This window comes from Mustelus asterias, chromosome 12 (assembly GCF_964213995.1).
Source record: "Mustelus asterias chromosome 12, sMusAst1.hap1.1, whole genome shotgun sequence".
NCBI lineage: Eukaryota > Metazoa > Chordata > Chondrichthyes > Carcharhiniformes > Triakidae > Mustelus > Mustelus asterias.
Genome location: NC_135812.1, coordinates 16,068,651 through 16,087,097, shown reverse-complemented (window position 1 = coordinate 16,087,097; position 18,447 = coordinate 16,068,651). Strand labels below are relative to the sequence as shown.

The window sequence follows — 18,447 nt, the reverse complement described above, 5'->3', positions numbered from 1 at the left end:
GCATCACTGTTCATAAGCTGCTACTGGCCCCCAAAACAAAACTTATTTCATGCTTCATTTTATTTCAAACTATTCATTAATTACTGCCTCGGGAAGTAGGCAGCCAATAGTTGCACAGATTCCACTCGAATGAAATGTTAAACTAGAGAAGATGATTCCAATCAGATTAGGCTGAAGTCTCTTGGTCGGATTTCTTCAACTAAATCATAGAATCCCGACAGTGCAGATGGCAGCCATTTGGCCCATAGCATGAGCCCATCTGCACCGACTCTTCGATAGAACATCCTACCCAGGCCCTAACCCCATAACCCCACATATTTACCCTGCTAAACCCCCTAATCTACACATCTTTGGACCGCGGGAGGAAACCGGAGCACCAGGCAGAAACCCACGCAGACACGGGGAGAACCCGCAAACTCCACATAGACAGTGACCCAAGGCCGGAATTGAACCCTGGTCCCTGGTGCAGTGCAGCAGCAGTGTTAACCACTGTGCCGCCCACTCTGTTGGCTCCCATCCCACATTGCTTTTGCCTGATGGCCAGTGTCCTGTCTCACACTTGCGTACAGGAAGTACGCTTCTTCCCCCACACCACCCTAACCCCTGCTTCCCCAAGCTGTCTGGCTGCAGTACTCCTACATATAAAACTAGATCCTTTAATAATCCAGCCAGTTCTGTAGATCGATGGTCCTCAAACTTATCTATGGAGTGATCCTTAGTAAATGTTGACATATGCCTGGGGCTCCTAGAATGCCCTCACTTTGGAAAGCCAGTGTCAGCAATTAACTTGAAAACTTCAACAAATGGAAAGTACAAAGTCATTGTCAACAAATGCAACAAGTAAAGAATCTCAGGCGCCACCAGAAAATCCCTACAGTCCACAAGGGGGCCATTCAGCCCATCGGGTCTGCACCTACTCTCCAAACAGCATCTTACCCAAGCCAAACCCCCCCCCCACCTCCCCATAACGACATGCATTTATCATAGCCACTCCATCTAACCTACACATCTTTGGACTGCCCCACCAGCCCCACCCTCACCTCCCCAAACAAAGTCCTTGTCATGGGTCAGGGAACATCATTTTTTTAAAAAGACTATGTTTTGGATATAAACTGGATTGAATGTAAAGGGTATTTCTGCACCAATTAATATTTCAGTGGAAAATAACATGTATTACAGTTTGGACGCAGGCCACTTAGCCCCCTTACGGTCCACACAAGCCTCATCCCATCTTCTTTCATCTCACCTTCCCTTTCTCACAGTGGTGAATCTAAAGTCATGTGTACAGAAATTGATGTAGGCCCCCCCTTCCCAAAATCAAGGATTCCATTCATTGAATCCCTACAGTGCAGAAGAGGCCATTAGGCCAATCGAGTCTGCACCGACTCTCCGACAGAGCAACTGACCCAGGCCCTATTCCCATAACCTCACACTAATCCATCTAACCTAAACATCTTGGGACATTAAGGGTCAATTTAGCATGGGCAATCCACCCAATCTGCACATCTTTGGACTGTGGGAGGAAACCAGAGCTCCCGGAGGGAACCCACACAGTCGTGGGAAGATCGTGCAAACTCCACACAGTCACCCAGGACTGGAATTGAACTTGCTTCCCTGGTGCTGTGGGGTAGCAGAGCTAACCACTGTGTCCCCACGCCGTCTATAGAAGGTGGAACCAACTGAGGGGAATGACTTGCATTTAAAACCACACTTTTTACAACCACCGGATACTCAAAGCATTCCACAGCCAATTAATTTCTTTTGAAGGGCCGTCACCAATGTTGTAACGTAGGAAGATTCAGCCAGACAAAATTGGAACAGTGGTTGCTCTTCCTCCTATCGAATGGCCACAAGGAACTACAAAAGGTCGTGAATGTAGCCCAATCCATCACGCAAACCAGCTTCCCATCCATTGACTCTGTCCACACTTCCCGCTGCCTCAGCAAAGCAGCCAGCATAATTAAGGACCCCACGCACCCCAGACATTCTCTCTTCCACCTTCTTCCATCGGGAAAAAGATACAAAAGTCTGAGGTCACGTACCAACCAACTCAAGAACAGCTTCTTCCCTGCTGCTGTCAGACTTTTGAATGGACTTACCTTGCATTAAGTTGATCTTTCTCCACACCCTAGCTATGACTGTAACACTCCATTCTGCATTCTCTCATTTCCTTCTCTATGAACAGTATGCTTTGTCTGTATGGCGCACAAGAAACAATACTTTTCACTGTATGCTAATACATGTGACAATAATAAATCAAATCAAAGACTGTCACACTACATTCTGCTCTCCTTTCCTTGTCTATGAACAGTATGCCTTGTCTGTATAGCGCGCAGGAAACAATACTTTTCACAGTATGCTAATATATGTGACAATAATAAATCAAATCAAATTTGAATGCATGTACGAACGCACGGCTTTGAAAATAGCATTTCCAGAGATACAATTTTCATCAATGGAGTAAAACATTCCTTCCAATTGTGCAACAATGGAAATGGAATTGCCTCTTCCACCACCACCCCCCCTCCCTCCCCCCCGCACCCCCGTCATTCACAAGTTGCTGCTAATCAACCCAAATGACAGCTTCATTACTCCCATTTAACTGGATGGAGTATGGTAAACAGACAAGAGTTAATGCTCAGGAGCATTTAAGTTGTATCTTTTTGAAAACTGCATACTAGAGGAAGTAAGTCACTGTTCAAAGGATTAATTTGTTCTGAGTACTTCACATCCCGGGCTGACGGGACTGACAGCCCATTTCTGTTGCTTTTATGTATGGAACATAATTTGCATCAAAGCCACTACTTGAAAAGACAGCAGCGCGGAGTTTGCTGTTCAGAGATTTCTGATGAAATCGAAGGGCGAGGATTATCAGCAGACGAAATTTCATCCACAAAATTTGAAAAAGTGCAGCAATGTGCTTTTTTTTTTCAAAGCTAGCTCATGATCAATTTAATTTCCTCCCCTCATGGTTTCATTCACAATTTCATTGCCAGAAAAGAGATCTCCAAATGAAGCAAGAAGAAATGCTGCTGTTTTAATGATCATTAAGATTCTGGCCGTGGAAATCACTCCAGTGGGGGTATACCAGTAGAAATCTATTCTTGCCGACCGCCACAGTTTACTTCCCTAACAGCCAAAAAGCAATACCATTCAGACACACAAACAGGAGTGGAGGCACAGCCAGTGGGAGAGAGAGAGAGGGGCAGGGGGGGGGGGCACGGGCGGGCAGAGGGGGGCAGAGGGCCGGAGGGGGGCAGGGGAGCAGGGGGGCGGAGGGGGGCAGGGGGGGCGGAGGGGGGCAGGGGGGCGGAGGGGGGGGGCGGAGGGGGGCAGGGGGGCGGAGGGGGGCAGGGGGGCGGAGGGGGCAGGGGGGGCGGAGGGGGGCGGAGGGGGGCAGGGGGGGCGGAGGGGGGCAGGGGGGGCGGAGGGGGCAGGGGGGGCGGAGGGGGGCAGGGGGGCGGAGGGGGGCAGGGGGGCGGAGGGGGGCGGAGGGGGGCGGAGGGGGGCGGAGGGGGGCAGGGGGGCGGAGGGGGGCAGGGGGGCGGAGTGGGGCGGAGGGGGGCAGGGGGCGGAGGGGGCAGGGGGGCGGAGGGGGGCAGGGGGGCGGAGGGGGGCAGGGGGGCGGAGGGGGGCAGGGGGGCGGAGGGGGGCAGGGGGCGGAGGGGGGCAGGGGGGCGGAGGGGGGCAGGGGGGCGGGAGGGGGCAGGGGGGCGGAGGGGGGCAGGGGGGCGGAGGGGGCAGGGGGGCGGAGGGGGGCAGGGGGGCGGAGGGGGGCAGGGGGGCGGAGGGGGGCAGGGGGGCGGGGAGGGGGGCAGGGGAGGAGGGGGGCAGGGGGAGGAGGGGGGCAGGGGGAGGAGGGGGGCAGGGGGGAGGAGGGGGCAGGGGGGAGGAGGGGGGCAGGGGGGAGGAGGGGGGCAGGGGGGAGGAGGGGGGCAGGGGGGAGGAGGGGGGCACGGGGCGGAGGGGGGCACGTGGCGGAGGGGGCACGGGGCGGAGGGGGGCACGGGGCGGAGGGGGGCACGGGGCGGAGGGGGGCACGGGGCGGAGGGGGGCACGGGGCGGAGGGGGGCACGGGGCGGAGGGGGGCACGGGGCGGAGGGGGGCACGGGGCGGGAGGGGGGCACGGGGCGGAGGGGGCACGGGGCGGAGGGGGGCACGGGGCGGAGGGGGGCACGGGGCGGAGGGGGGCACGGGGCGGAGGGGGGCACGGGGCGGAGGGGGCACGGGGCGGAGGGGGGCACGGGGCGGAAGGGGGCACGGGGCGGAGGGGGGCACGGGGCGGAGGGGGGCACGGGGCGGAGGGGGGCACGGGGCGGAGGGGGGCACGGGGCGGAGGGGGGCACGGGGCGGAGGGGGCAGAGGGGGGCAGGGGGCAGAGGGGGCAGGGGGCAGAGGGGGGCAGGGGGCAGAGGGGGGCAGGGGCAGAGGGGGGCAGGGGCAGAGGGGGGCTGGGGGCAGAGGGGGGCAGGGGGCAGAGGGGGCAGGGGGCAGAGGGGGGCAGGGGGCAGAGGGGGGCAGGGGGCAGAGGGGGGCAGGGGGCAGAGGGGGGCAGGGGGCAGAGGGGGGCAGGGGGCAGAGGGGGGCAGGGGGCAGAGGGGGGCAGGGGCAGAGGGGGGCTGGGGGCAGAGGGGTGCAGGGGGCAGAGGGGGCAGGGGGCAGAGGGGGGCAGGGGGCAGAGGGGGCAGGGGGCAGAGGGGGGCAGGGGGCAGAGGGGGGCAGGGGGCAGAGGGGGCAGGGGGCAGAGGGGGGCAGGGGGCAGAGGGGGGCAGGGGGCAGAGGGGGGCAGGGGCAGAGGGGGGCAGGGGGCAGAGGGGGGCAGGGGGCAGAGGGGGGCAGGGGGCAGAGGGGGGCAGGGGGCAGAGGGGGGCAGGGGGCAGAGGGGGCAGGGGGCAGAGGGGAGGCAGGGGGCAGAGGGGGGCAGGGGGCAGAGGGGGCAGGGGGCAGAGGGGGGCAGGGGGCAGAGGGGGGCAGGGGGCAGAGGGGGGCAGGGGGCAGAGGGGGGCAGGGGGCAGAGGGGGGCAGGGGGCAGAGGGGGGCAGGGGGCAGAGGGGGGCAGGGGGCAGAGGGGGGCAGGGGGCAGAGGGGGGCAGGGGGCAGAGGGGGGCAGGGGGCAGAGGGGGGCAGGGGCAGAGGGGGGCAGGGGCAGAGGGGGGCAGGGGGCAGAGGGGGGCAGGGGGCAGAGGGGGGCAGGGGGCAGAGGGGGGCAGGGGGCAGAGGGGGGCAGGGGGCAGAGGGGGGCAGGGGGCAGAGGGGGGCAGGGGGCAGAGGGGGGCAGGGGCAGAGGGGGGCAGGGGGCAGAGGGGGGCAGGGGGCAGAGGGGGGCAGGGGGCAGAGGGGGGCAGGGGGCAGAGGGGGCAGGGGGCAGAGGGGGGCAGGGGGCAGAGGGGGGCAGGGGGCAGAGGGGGCAGGGGGCAGAGGGGGGCAGGGGGCCGAGGGGGGGCAGGGGGCAGAGGGGGGCAGGGGGCAGAGGGGGGCAGGGGGCAGAGGGGGGCAGGGGGCAGAGGGGGCAGGGGCAGAGGGGGGCAGGGGGCAGAGGGGGGCAGGGGGCAGAGGGGGCAGGGGGCAGAGGGGGGCAGGGGGCAGAGGGGGCAGGGGGCAGAGGGGGCAGGGGGCAGAGGGGGCAGGGGGCAGAGGGGGCAGGGGGCAGAGGGGGGCAGGGGGCAGAGGGGGGCAGGGGGCAGAGGGGGGCAGGGGGCAGGGGGCAGAGGGCAGAGGGGGGCAGGGGGCAGAGGGGGGCAGGGGGCAGAGGGGAGGCAGGGGGCAGAGGAGGCAGGGGGCAGAGGGAGGCAGGGGGCAGAGGGAGGCAGGGGGCAGAGGGAGGCAGGGGCAGAGGGAGGCAGGGGGCAGAGGGGGGCAGGGGGCAGAGGGGGGCAGGGGGCAGAGGGGTGCAGGGGGCAGAGGGGCAGGGGGCAGGGGGCAGAGGGGGGCAGGGGGCAGAGGGGGGCAGGGGCAGAGGGGGGCAGGGGGCAGAGGGGGGCAGGGGGCAGAGGGGGGCAGGGGGCAGAGGGGGGCAGGGGGCAGAGGGGGTCAGGGGGCAGAGGGGGGCAGGGGGCAGAGGGGGGCAGGGGGCAGAGGGGGGCAGGGGGCAGAGGGGGGCAGGGGGCAGCGGGGGGCAGGGGGCAGAGGGGGGCAGGGGGCAGAGGGGGCAGGGGGCAGAGGGGGGCAGGGGGCAGAGGGGGCAGGGGGCAGAGGGGGGAAGGGGGCAGAGGGGGAAGGGGGCAGAGGGGGAAGGGGGCAGAGGGGGAAGGGGGCAGAGGGGGAAGGGGGCAGAGGGGGAAGGGGGCAGAGGGGGAAGGGGGCAGAGGGGGCAGGGGCAGAGGGGGCAGGGGGCAGAGGGGGCAGGGGCAGAGGGGGCAGGGGGCAGAGGGGGCAGGGGGCAGAGGGGGCAGGGGGCAGAGGGGGCAGGGGGCAGAGGGGGTAGAGGGGGGCAGGGGGCAGAGGGGGCAGGGGGCAGAGGGGGGCAGGGGCAGAGGGGGGCAGGGGGCAGAGGGGGGCAGGGGCAGAGGGGGCAGGGGGCAGAGGGGGGCAGGGGGCAGAGGGGGGCAGGGGGCAGAGGGGGCAGGGGGCAGAGGGGGGCAGGGGGCAGAGGGGGGCAGGGGGCAGAGGGGGGCAGGGGGCAGAGGGGGGCAGGGGCAGAGGGGGGCAGGGGGCAGAGGGGGGCAGGGGGCAGAGGGGGGCAGGGGGCAGAGGGGGGCAGGGGGCAGAGGGGGGCAGGGGCAGAGGGGGGCAGGGGGCAGAGGGGGGCAGGGGGCAGAGGGGGGCAGGGGGCAGAGGGGGGCAGGGGGCAGAGGGGGGCAGGGGGCAGAGGGGGGCAGGGGCAGAGGGGGGCAGTGGGGGAAAGGGCAGAGGGGGGCAGGGGGCAGAGGGGGGCGGGGGCAGAGGGGGGCGGGGGCAGAGGGGGGCGGGGGCAGAGGGGGGCGGGGGCAGAGGGGGGCGGGGGCAGAGGGGGCGGGGGCAGAGGGGGGCGGGGGCAGAGGGGGGCGGGGGCAGAGGGGGGCGGGGGCAGAGGGGGGCGGGGGGCAGAGGGGGGCGGGGGGCAGAGGGGGGCGGGGGGCAGACGGGGGCGGGGGGCAGACGGGGGCGGGGGCAGACGGGGGCGGGGCAGAGGGGGGCGGGGGGCAGAGGGGGGCGGGGGCAGAGGGGGCGGGGGCAGAGGGGGCGGGGGCAGAGGGGGGCGGGTGGCAGAGGGGGGCGGGGGCAGAGGGGGGCGGGGCAGACGGGGGCGGGGGGCAGACGGGGGCGGGGGGCAGAGGGGGGCGGGGGGCAGAGGGGGGCGGGGGGCAGAGGGGGGCGGGGGGCAGAGGGGGCCGGGGGGCAGAGGGGGGCGGGGGGCAGAGGGGGGCGGGGGGCAGAGGGGGGCGGGGGGCAGAGGGGGGCGGGGGGCAGAGGGGGCAGAGGGGGGCAGGGGGCAGAGGGGGCAGGGGGCAGAGGGGGGCAGGGGGCAGAGGGGGGCAGGGGGCAGAGGGTGGCAGGGGGCAGAGGGGGGCAGGGGGCAGAGGGGGGCAGGGGGGCAGAGGGGGGCAGGGGGCAGAGGGGGGCAGGGGGCAGAGGGGGGCAGGGGGCAGAGTGGTGCAGGGGGGCAGGGGGGCAGAGGGGGGCAGGGGGCAGAGGGGGGCGGGGGGCAGCGGGCAGGGGGCAGAGGGGGGCAGGGGGCAGAGGGGGGTAGGGGGCAGAGGGGGGCAGGGGGCAGAGGGGGGCAGGGGGCAGAGGGGGGGCAGGGGGCAGAGGGGGGCAGAGGGCAGAGTGGTGCAGGGGGGCAGAGGGGGGCAGGGGGCAGAGGGGGGCAGGGGGGGCAGAGGGTCAGAGATGCAGAGGGGGGCACAGAGTCAGAGAGGCAGAGGGGGGCACAGAGTCAGAGAGGCAGAGGGGGGGCACAGAGTCAGAGAGGCAGAGGGGGGGGCGCAGAGTCAGAGAGGCAGAGGGGGGGGCGCAGAGTCAGAGAGGCAGAGGGGAGGCGCAGAGTCAGAGAGCGAGGGGGCAGAGTCAGAGAGAGAGGGGGGCAGAGTCAGAGAGGGGGGGGGCAGAGTCAGAGAGAGAGGGCGGCAGAGTCAGATAGAGAGGGCGGCAGAGTCAGAGAAAGGGGGGGGCAGAGTCAGAGAGAGGGGGGGCAGAATCAGAGAGAGAGGGGGCAGAGTCAGAGAGAGAGGGGGCAGAGTCAGAGAGAGAGGGGGCAGAGTCAGAGAGAGAGGGGGCAGAGTCAGAGAGAGAGGGGGGCAGAGTCAGAGGGGGGGGGGCAGAGTCAGAGAGAGAGCGCGGCAGAGTCAGAGAGAGAGGGCGGCAGAGTCAGAGAGAGAGGGGGGCAGAGTCAGAGAAAGGGGGGGCAGAGTCAGAGAGAGAGGGGGCAGAGTCAGAGAGAGAGGGGGCGGAATCAGAGAGAGAGGGGGCAGAGTCAGAGAGAGAGGGGGCAGAGTCAGAGAGAGAGGGGGCAGAGTCAGAGAGAGAGGGGGCAGAGTCAGAGAGAGAGCGGGCAGAGTCAGAGAGAGAGGGGGCAGAGTCAGAGAGAGAGGGGGCAGAGTCAGAGAGAGAGGGGGCAGAGTCAGAGAGAGAGGGGGCAGAGTCAGAGAGAGAGGGGGCAGAGTCAGAGAGAGAGGGGGCAGAGTCAGAGAGAGAGCGGGCAGAGGCAGAGAGAGAGGGGGCAGAGTCAGAGAGGGGGGGGCGCAGTCAGAAAGAGGAAGGGCCGAATCAGAAAAAGGGAGGGCAGAGCCAGAAAGAGGGAGGGTAGAGTCAGAGACAGAGGTGGGGGCAGAGTCAGAGAGAGAGAGGGGGGGGGGGGGCAGAGTCAGAGAGAGAGAGAGGGGGGGGGGCAGAGTAACAGAGAGAGAGCGGGACACACAGTCACAGAGTAGGAGAGAGACAGACAGAGTCACAGAGAGGGAGAAAGAGACACAGAGTCACTGGCGGGGGGGGGGGGGGGGCGGGTAGAGAGGCAGTCACAGAGAGGGAGAGACCGTCAGAGAGAAAGCGAGAGGGAAAAAAAGAGACAGCCAGAGTGGAAAGGGGGAAAGACGGGACTGACACAGAGGGAGAGAGTGGGGGTGGGAAGGCTTGATCCACAAAGAGCTGCACTGTACATAATTTATGAAAGGCAGCAGTTATAAATGAGCACACACACACAATGTTGCAGCCGTTAGGAAACATGGGCCAGGCTGCAGCCTCCAATCTAATGAAGAGATGCCGGGGGTTCACGGGGAGATGGCATCATTGGTTACAGGCACCACCAGTAAGTATGGATCGGGTTTAGCCCGGAGCAATTCATTCATCATTCAACTGCGTTCAAATCGGTTAAAAAGGCAAAGGGGCACTTTCCAGTACAAGGTTATTTTAAAACAAAGTGTTGTGTAGTCGCCCTCAATTATTTCCCAGTGATTGACATAAACCTGGTCTAGTAGTGAAAGCTCCCTTCTCCCTTGCTTTCAGTAATAGTCCCGGGGGGAAATATCCAGGAGAGGGCCAACAACAGTGGCAAGTTGGACAATAAACAACTTCAAAAGAACAAGCAGCACGTTTCTTCTCGCTAATAATCGTACAGCCAGGCGGCAGCACTAACCAGAGAGGGGGAAAAGAACAGTTTATTATTCCAGGATCGATTTTCCTATTCCAAAATCTTAAATGATTGGAGGAGTTTCCCCTTTAAAGATGAATCTCTTTAAAGTTGCCGGAAATCTGCAGACTGCCTTATTGCCAGCTGATTAGAGGCAGGAAGATGCCCTGTCTCAACGGCAGAATGGGAATGGTTAGTGTAGCTTACTCCAGACACAGCACAGAGAGAGCTTGGTGATACTGCTAGCTCACTTTCCCAGCACAGATACCCATTTACCGATTGGGCGAAAAAAAAGAGGGGGGAAATCCGCAGACTGCAGTGCCAAAAGACGTCCAATTTAATTTAGAGAGAGAGAAAAGATTAAAATAGAAAGCGTTAATAGGGAGAAAAAATCTTTGCGAATTCAATCCCCCCTGTTAATTGTGGGACTCTTCCCCCCCACCCACCCCCACCCCACACACAGAACCTTCAAAAGATCTGCCTGCTTCCCCACCACACACCGATCAGATTTAGCAATAAGTTAAAACAGAACACTTGAACTAATTGTTTTTAAAAATGAATCGGGACTATTGAAGTTAAAAGAAAAGCCCACAGCACTCTCCCCACAGCACTCTCCCCACAGCCGCCAGCTATCAAACTTCATGTCCAGTAACACAGTGTCTGTACAGTAAGGGCAGCTCAGGCTGAAATATGTAGCAAAAGCCCGGTGTGTGCCCGCGGTGTATCCATCACATTGTGTCTACACTGTAACCAGTGTGATATTTACACACACACATCTGAAATAACACAAGTGACACACAGAGAGGGGGTGACCCTCCCGGGTCGTTGCTTGGAGGGAGGGAGGTGAGGGTTTGTGAAGTTGCTCCCAAGTTGGTTTGTTTTTTTTTCTTACCTGAGAAACTCCTGCAAGCAGGTATCACAGAAGCGGTGACCACAGGTCGAGACTTGCACGGGTTCCCGCATCGGCTTGTTGCACAGGGGACACTGAAAACGGCGCTTCGGCTTCTCCAGAAACTTGTAATCGTAGCCAGGCATGTTGGAGAGGATGTGAAGTGTTCCGATCGCTTAGTTAGTCTTTCGCTTAAAAACCACCAACGCGCACATATATATATATATATATAATATTTATATATAGTGTCTTTAAGACAGGGTGGGATTACTGTCTCTCCCTTTCTGGGGTGAGGATTCTATGGCTGGGCTCCAGTTACTAAGGTAGAAGGCGGTCTAACAAGCAACAGCCCACTTCCCTCCCTCTCTCCAGCCAGCCTAGCTCTGAATGAAGAATGCTCAGTGTTGATGTTTGGAGGTGATTTTCCTGGAGGAGGTTCACGTGTTATGGGAGGGGAGGAGATTCGGAGTGTATACTCTGCCGCCGGGTCCTAGTAACCCAGGCCTGCGCAGAAACTGCCCAGAATAGATGGTGGGTTAAATCCATGCATTTTCACTTTAAAGACGCTGTCTGGGAGGGAAAGAACAGTTCAATGTTGCCGGGACTGTGGTTTTAAATCATTTAAGACTGGAAGATAGTGGTAATTTTTAAAATTCATTCATCGGTCAGCATTTATTGCCCATCCCTTGTTGAGAGTCAACCACATTTCTTTTTTTTAAGTTTATTTATTAGTATCAGTAGGCTGACATTAACATTAATTTACTGTGAAAATCCCCAAGTCACCACACTCTGGCGCCTGTTCAGGTTCACTGAGGGAGAATTTAAGCATGGCCAATGTACCTCTTTCAGACTGTGGGAGGAAACTGGAAGAAACCCAAGCAGACATGGGGAGAATGTGCAGACTTCCCCACAGACAGTGACCCAGGCTGGGAACCGAACCCAGGTCCCTGGTGCTGTGAGGCAGCAGTGCCATTGTGCTACCATGCCACCCTTGTCATAGGTACATGGGCATTGCTGGTTGGCCAGCATTTATTGCCCATCCCTATTTGCCCTTGGAGGGCAGTTGAGAGTCCACCACATTGCTGTGGTTCAGTCACATGTTGGCCAGACCAGGTAAGGACAACAGATCTCCTTCCACTAAAGGAAATTAATGAACCAGATGGGTTTTTCTGACAATGGTTTCATGGTCACCAGTAAATTCTTAATTCCAGATATTTTTTATTGAATTCAAATTCCACCAGCTGCCGTGGCAGGATTCGAACCCGGGTCCCCAGAACATTAGCTGAGTTCCTGAATAGTCTAGCGATAATACCACTAGGCCATCACCTCCTCTGATGCAGTATGATCCACAGTATTTAACATTAAGCAAGTATAGAATGTGCCAGTGGTCATTCACTTGGCCCCGACCTCCCACTCTATCCCTCTTTCCTCCGGGTACCGATACAGTATTTAGAAGCGTGTACACAAACAATGTAGGGGGGTTAGAGTATTGCAACACTGGGGTTGTGAATGGGAAAGCGATGGGACTGTATTTCTGTGCGTTCCTGCCTGTCCATTAAACTCGCTCGGCGAAGGAACGGGACAGCCGCCAGCCCAGCGGTTGAGATGAGCACAAAACACTCCTTTGTCTGTGAATATCCTGCCACAGTTTTGCAAATAATAATAATTTTAAAAGTGGCAGCTGCGTCTCGAACCTTCAACCCTCCCCCTCCCTCCCTCCCTCCATACTCCATGCGAAGGTTAAAAGATTCTCTCCAATAATCAGACATTCCTTTGTGAGGGGCTGAATTCACTGACCCAGATTGCTCTCTGCTGTTTTTTAGGACACAGTTAGTGTGTGTTACCCGGTCACACAGTCTGATAGACAAGAGAGGCAACTGTTTTCCACAACCGTGAGGGTGTAGTCCGCTTATTGAATCAAGGAACCGCAGCGTGTGTGTGTGTGTTTTAAACCGATTCCTTCCTGTGCTCTGTGGCAGCGATGTGATTTGCTCACGATTATTGCACTGAGCACTTCCAGGAAACTGCATGGTATTAATATCCCATTCTGAGATTAAACATCTTTCCACCGTGCCTTTCATTTGGGTTCCAGGAGAGAAGGAAGCCCCGATAATTTTACAGATTCCCTTTATAATCTGAATGTCCAGATGCCTGGATATCTTTAATTTACAGTGGCTTCAATAAAAATCTTTGCCTTTTAGTATAACGAGTCACGCCTAAGGCAGGAGGAGTGAAATATACGTTTAGCATTTTCAAATTCCCTCTCTTTGGATTACTGAGAGGCGTTGAACAGTTAACAAGGCTGAACTTGTGATGTAAATATGAATGGCTGCAGGGTGAGGCGGGGTCACTGACCAACTATTCACTCCACAGGGTGTGGCTCTGACTGGAGTTTCGTCAGATAATGCACTCAGGATGTTATCATCTGATTGTGTTTATTGGCTGTTGCTACCAGTTACCGGGCTTTCCCCCGCACTCTGGAAAACCATGCCATCTAGATTCTAGACAATGGTTTTAGCATCATCCCTCTGGTAGCAAGATGCAGAAAATCAGAGACTGCCTACAGTGCAGAAGGAAGTCTGCCTGGGTTTCCTCCGGGTGCCCTGGTTTCCTCCCACACTCCAAAGATGTGTGGGTTAGGTGGATTGGCCTTGCTCAATTACCCTTAGTATCAGGGGAACTAACAGGGTCAATACGTGGGGTTTACTGGAGTAGGGCCTGGTTGGGATTGTGGTTGGTGCAGGCTTGATGGGCCGAATGGCCTCCTTCTGCACTGTAGGGATTCTATCCGCGGGAGTTTACAGCCTCGCTCAACTTGAGACCAGAAAGGCCTGCCTGAGGTCAATGGAACCTCCCATTGTCCGCCCGTCACCCGCTCCAGTAGTAGAATTCCACCCAGGCACTATCTGTAACCCCACATATTTAGCCCACTAATCCCCCCAACCCACACATCTTGGGACACTAAGGGGCAATTTAGCATAGCCAACCCACCTAACCCGCACATCTTTGTAGTGTGGGAGGAAACCGGAGCACCCAGAAGAAACCCACGCAGACATGAAGAGAATGTGCAAACTCCGCACACAAACACAAAAAAACCACAATTGGTAACTTTTATTTGAAAATCGTCAAACTTAAATGTTGCGATGAAATGTATATATGTGTTGAAACTTGTATCTCTGTTTCTCTCTCCACAGATGCCGCCTGACCTGATGAGGATTTCTAACATTTTCAGTTTTTATTTCAGATTTCCAGCATGTTGCTTCTGTTTTATTTCCATGTAGTTTCCTTTCCTAGGTGGCACGGTGGCACATTGGTTAGCACTGCTGCTTCACAGCACCAGGGACTTTGGTTCGATTGCTGGCTCAGGTCACTGTCACTGTCTGTGTGGAGTTTGCACGATCTCCCCGTGTCTGCGTGGGTTTCCTCCGGGTGCTCCGGTTTCCTACCACTGTCTGAATGATGTGCTGGTTAGGTGCATTGGCCATGCTAAATTCTCCCTCACTGTATCCAAACAAATGCCTGAGTGTGGCAACTAAGGGATTTTCACAATAACTTCATTGCAGTATTAATGTAAGCCTACTTGTGACACTAATAAATAAACTTTAACTTCTGTGATTGATATGGATTTACCCTCCTGTAGCATTGTGCAGTGCATGACCTGCCCATTTACAGTTCATGTTTCCCATGAACAATACACAGGACTTGTACATTCCTAAGGTTATTTAATGGGGAACTATAGCTACTTGGAAATTCCAGTGTTTACTCCGAATGATGATCAGGGCATAATAGATTCAAGACCTTGTCCACAACACACCCTCCTGCTTAGATAACATGCTATGTGCTGACTATGAATCATAGGACGGTTCAGCACAGAAGGAGGCCACTCAGCCCACCAGGTCTTGCACTGGCACTTTAGAAAAGTAATCCACTTACTCCCATTCCACTGCTCTTTCCCAAAATCCCTACATTATTTTCTTCAGCGGCATGATGGCACAGTGGTTAGCACTGCTGCCTCACAGTGTCAGGGTTCAATTCCGGCCTTGGATGACTGTGTGGAGTTTGTATATTTTCCCCATGTCGGCGTGAGTTTACACTACCACGAGAAAAAAGGGGTGCTGATTGGTTAGCAAGTTGACTCCGATTTGTCCTGCCAAGAGTGTGCTAATAGCTACATGAACAACCAATTTAAGATTATCAGTTGAGCTCCTAATGTGGTTTATTTATGCTTGCGAGAAGCTAAATACACAGGGATCACCCATTGCCTGCAAACAAAAGGAATATGTTCAAACCTTATGCCTTTTATGACCTAGATAATTTCTTGTTGCTTTCTCCATGCAGCACCTCAGCCAGAGTTGACTTACCAACCAACCAGCACCCCTTTTTCTCCTGTGGTATACATTCTTGTGACTATTTGAAATTTTGTTTTCTTGCATTTGTCCTGATGAATGCAAGATCAAAAGCTTCGACAACATTTGATTCTTGATTTGATTTATTATTGCCACATGTATTAGTATACAGTGAAAAGTATTGTTTCTTGCGCGCTATACGTGTCTTTCTTTTCAGAATATCCAAGTTCGGTACTGTCAAGCGACTGACACTTTTTGTTTTTTGATCGCCCCCATTCCATCCGAGACCTTTCAATTTATTCTTCTTCCCCCTCTATCCCTCTCACTGCCTCAGTGTCTGCTTGGAATTCCTAACCTCTTTCGATTCTGACCAAAGATCGTCAACTTGAGATGTTAGCTATTTTTCTCTCCACAGATGCTGCCTGACCTGAGTATTTCTAGCATCCACGGTATTTGTTCAGTACTTTCTGAAGCATGGTCAGTGTCGCAATGTTGGGAATGCAGCAACCAATACTGTGCACAACCAAGGTTTCACAATCAGCACCATGATAATGATCAGATCATCTGTTTAAGTCAATAGAGCTATAAATAATATCAAGACAATGTTTTACATCCATCAAAGGTGGTTTAATATCTCAAATCAAAGATAGCACCTCTGAAGGTGCAGTGTTAAAGTATTACTTTAAGACAGTACTTTAAGACAGAGATAGGTAGGTTCTTGATTAATAAGGGGATCAGGGGTTGTGGGGAAAAGGCAGGAGAATGGGGATGAGAAAAATATCAGCCATGATTGAATGGCGGAGCAGACTCGATGGGCCAAGTGGCCTAATTCTGCTCCTATGTCTTATGGTCTTATTAGCTTAGAGCAGTCTCTGGAATGGGACATGGACCACCAGAGTTTTGACATAGGTGAGAGTGCAACCTTCTTCGAAGAACATTTATTCTGCTCTCAGAGTTACAAAACCAATGTGGCACAGTGGTTAGCACTGCTGCTTCACAGCGCCAGGGACCCGGGTTCGATTCCGACCTTGGGTCACTGTCTGTGCGGAGTTTGCACGTTGTCTGCGTGGATTTCCTCCGGGTGCTCCGGTTTCCTCCCACAGTCCAAAGGTGGGCGGGTTAGGTGGATTGGCCATGCTCAATTGCCCCTTGGTGTCAGCGGGACTAGCTAGGGTAAATGTATGGGGTTATGGGGATAGGGCATGGGTGGGATTGTGGTCGGTTCAGATTTGATGGGCCAAATGGCCTCCCCTCTGCACTGTAGGATTCTATGATTCTATGTAATGTTCAGAATGGACAGGGCGAGCTCTTAATCCATCTCCTTGCTTGCTCCAAAAAACAATTCAAATTCAAATTGAATCTAATTCATGGTCACCACAAGAGAGGTACACTAGGCCCAAGCTAACAGGAACAGGAATCATAGAATTCCTACAATGCAGAAAGAGGCCATTCGGCCCATTGAGTCTGCCCCAACTCTCCGAAAAAGCATCTTACCCAAGCCTTCTCAGCTCTATCCCAGGAACCCCGCGCATTTACCGTGGCTAATCTACTTAACCTACACATCTTTTTCACAGAATTGCTGCAGGAGGCCATTCGGCCCATCGAGTCTGCACCGACTCTCCGAAAAGAGCATCTCACCCGGCCCTATTCCCCTAACCCCACATATTTACCCCGCTAATCCCTTTAACCTATACATCTTGGGACACTAAAGGTCAATTTAGCATGGCCAATACACCTAACCTGAACATCTTTGGACTGTGGGAGGAAACCAGAGCACCAGGAGGCATTACGCCTGATCTTGGGCTTGATCCCATGCTTGATCTTAGCCAAAAGTTGTGAATGTAGCCCAATCCATCATGCAAACCAGCCTCTCATTCATTGACTCTATCAACATTTCCCGCTACCTCAACAAAACAGCCAGCATAATTAAGGACCCCATGCACCCCGGACATTCTCTCTTCCACCTTCTACTTCGGGAAAAAGATGCAAAAATCTGAGGTCACATATCAACCGACTCAAGAACAGCTTTTTCCCTGTTGCTGTCAGACCTTTGAATGGACTTACCTTGCATTAAGTTGATCTTTCTCTACACCCTAGCTATGACTGTAATACTACATTCTGCACTCTCTTGTTTCCTTCTCTATGAATGGTATGCTCTGTCTGTATAGCGCGCAAGAAGCAATACTTTTCACTGTATGTTAATACATGTGACAATAATAAATCAAATCAAATCACACTCAGCCACAGCTAATTAACACATTTACCCATTGTTTGTGGGCCTGACTGTATGTAGGTGCTTGAATAGTAATGAGCTGACTGGAAATCCAGGCGAGGTGGAAAGTGCTTTATGAATCAAAGTTTATTTCTCCATTATGGACAGTGATAGCTGTGTACTGACATCTATTATTTTCAGGGTTAGTTTGTTAATCGCCAGATTAACAAGTCCCATCATTAACCCAGTGTGGTTCCACTCCAGCTGCACAAATTATCTTAAGTCTCCTAATACTGCTCAGAAGTTGCTTCATCCCAGTCCCTAGTGATGTCAGCAACACAGAGTGCTTGAGCATTTCTAAATCAAAGGGATGTCAAGTTGATCGTAATTCTTTTAAACCACTCAATGTTTAAATTGGCTCTAATAGGAGGACTCACATTCCAAGATGTGACAGTGGTTGTTTAAATAACCGGCTAAATGTGGGACTCATCGAGTCCTACCTAATATTTAAGAAGAAAACTTGGCATCTCGTAAACAGGCCTGCCTGAAATCCAGGTCAGAAAACTGGATCAAGACAATAGTCTCCAAATTAATTTAGCAGTTTGGCAGTGAGATTTAATTCTGACCTGTTTTTCTGCTTAGCAGTACGGTCACTCCAGTTTTAGAATCGTAGAATCCCTACAGTACAGAAAGAAGCCATTTGGTCCATCGAGTCTGCACCAACAACAATCCCATCCAGGTCTTATCCCCATAACCCCACATATTTACCCTGCTAATCCCCTGACACTAGGGGCAATTTAGCATGGCCAATCCACCTAATCTACACATCTTTAGACCGGGGTCCTCATGCTGCCATGCTGATGAAGGGGCAACGCTCCAAAAGCTTGTGCTACCAAATAAACCTGTTGGACTTTAACCTGGTGTTGTGAGACTACTTACTGTGCCTATCCCAGTCCAACGCCGGCAACTCCACATCACCTTTGGACACTAAGGGCCATATTAGCATGGCCAATCCACCTAACCTGCACATCTTTGGACTGTGGGAGGAAACCAGAGCACCCGGAGGAAACCCACACAGGTACGGGGAGAACATGCAAACTCCACACAGTCACCTGAGGCCGGAATTGAACCCGGAGCCACGGCCAGAATTGAACCCGGATCCCTGGTGCTGTGAGGCAGCAGTGCTAACCACTGTGCCTCCGTACCACCCTTTACTTTTCTTATTCCTTTGCGCCTTTTAGCTGACTTGTACATTTGTTGAGTTTTTAAACGTATCGCCAAATAGGCAAAAAAAAGTAAAGCACATTCTGAAAATCTAATCAGAAAATAGTCTTTGTACGTGACTCGGCACAGAAGTGTACTACTTGATGCATCAGCAACACACGAAGATTGTTGTACTCAATGGGTGTACTGTTCCTCGGATGCTCTGACCACATAAAGAGCAACATTCCTCTAA

General features: G+C 56.1%; 1 protein-coding gene across 1 annotated transcript in view; it reads right to left on the bottom strand.

Annotated features, from left to right (window-relative positions):
• LOC144501277 (TNF receptor-associated factor 4-like) overlaps positions 1-10,717 on the bottom strand; it is a 122,142-nt gene extending 111,425 nt beyond the window's left edge. Inside the window, exon 1 of the mRNA XM_078224831.1 lies at positions 10,437-10,717. Coding sequence (XP_078080957.1) covers positions 10,437-10,579 — 143 coding nt within the window. The 5' untranslated portion in view covers positions 10,580-10,717. The remainder of the gene's footprint in view (positions 1-10,436) is intronic.
• Positions 10,718-18,447: the final 7,730 nt, after the last annotated feature.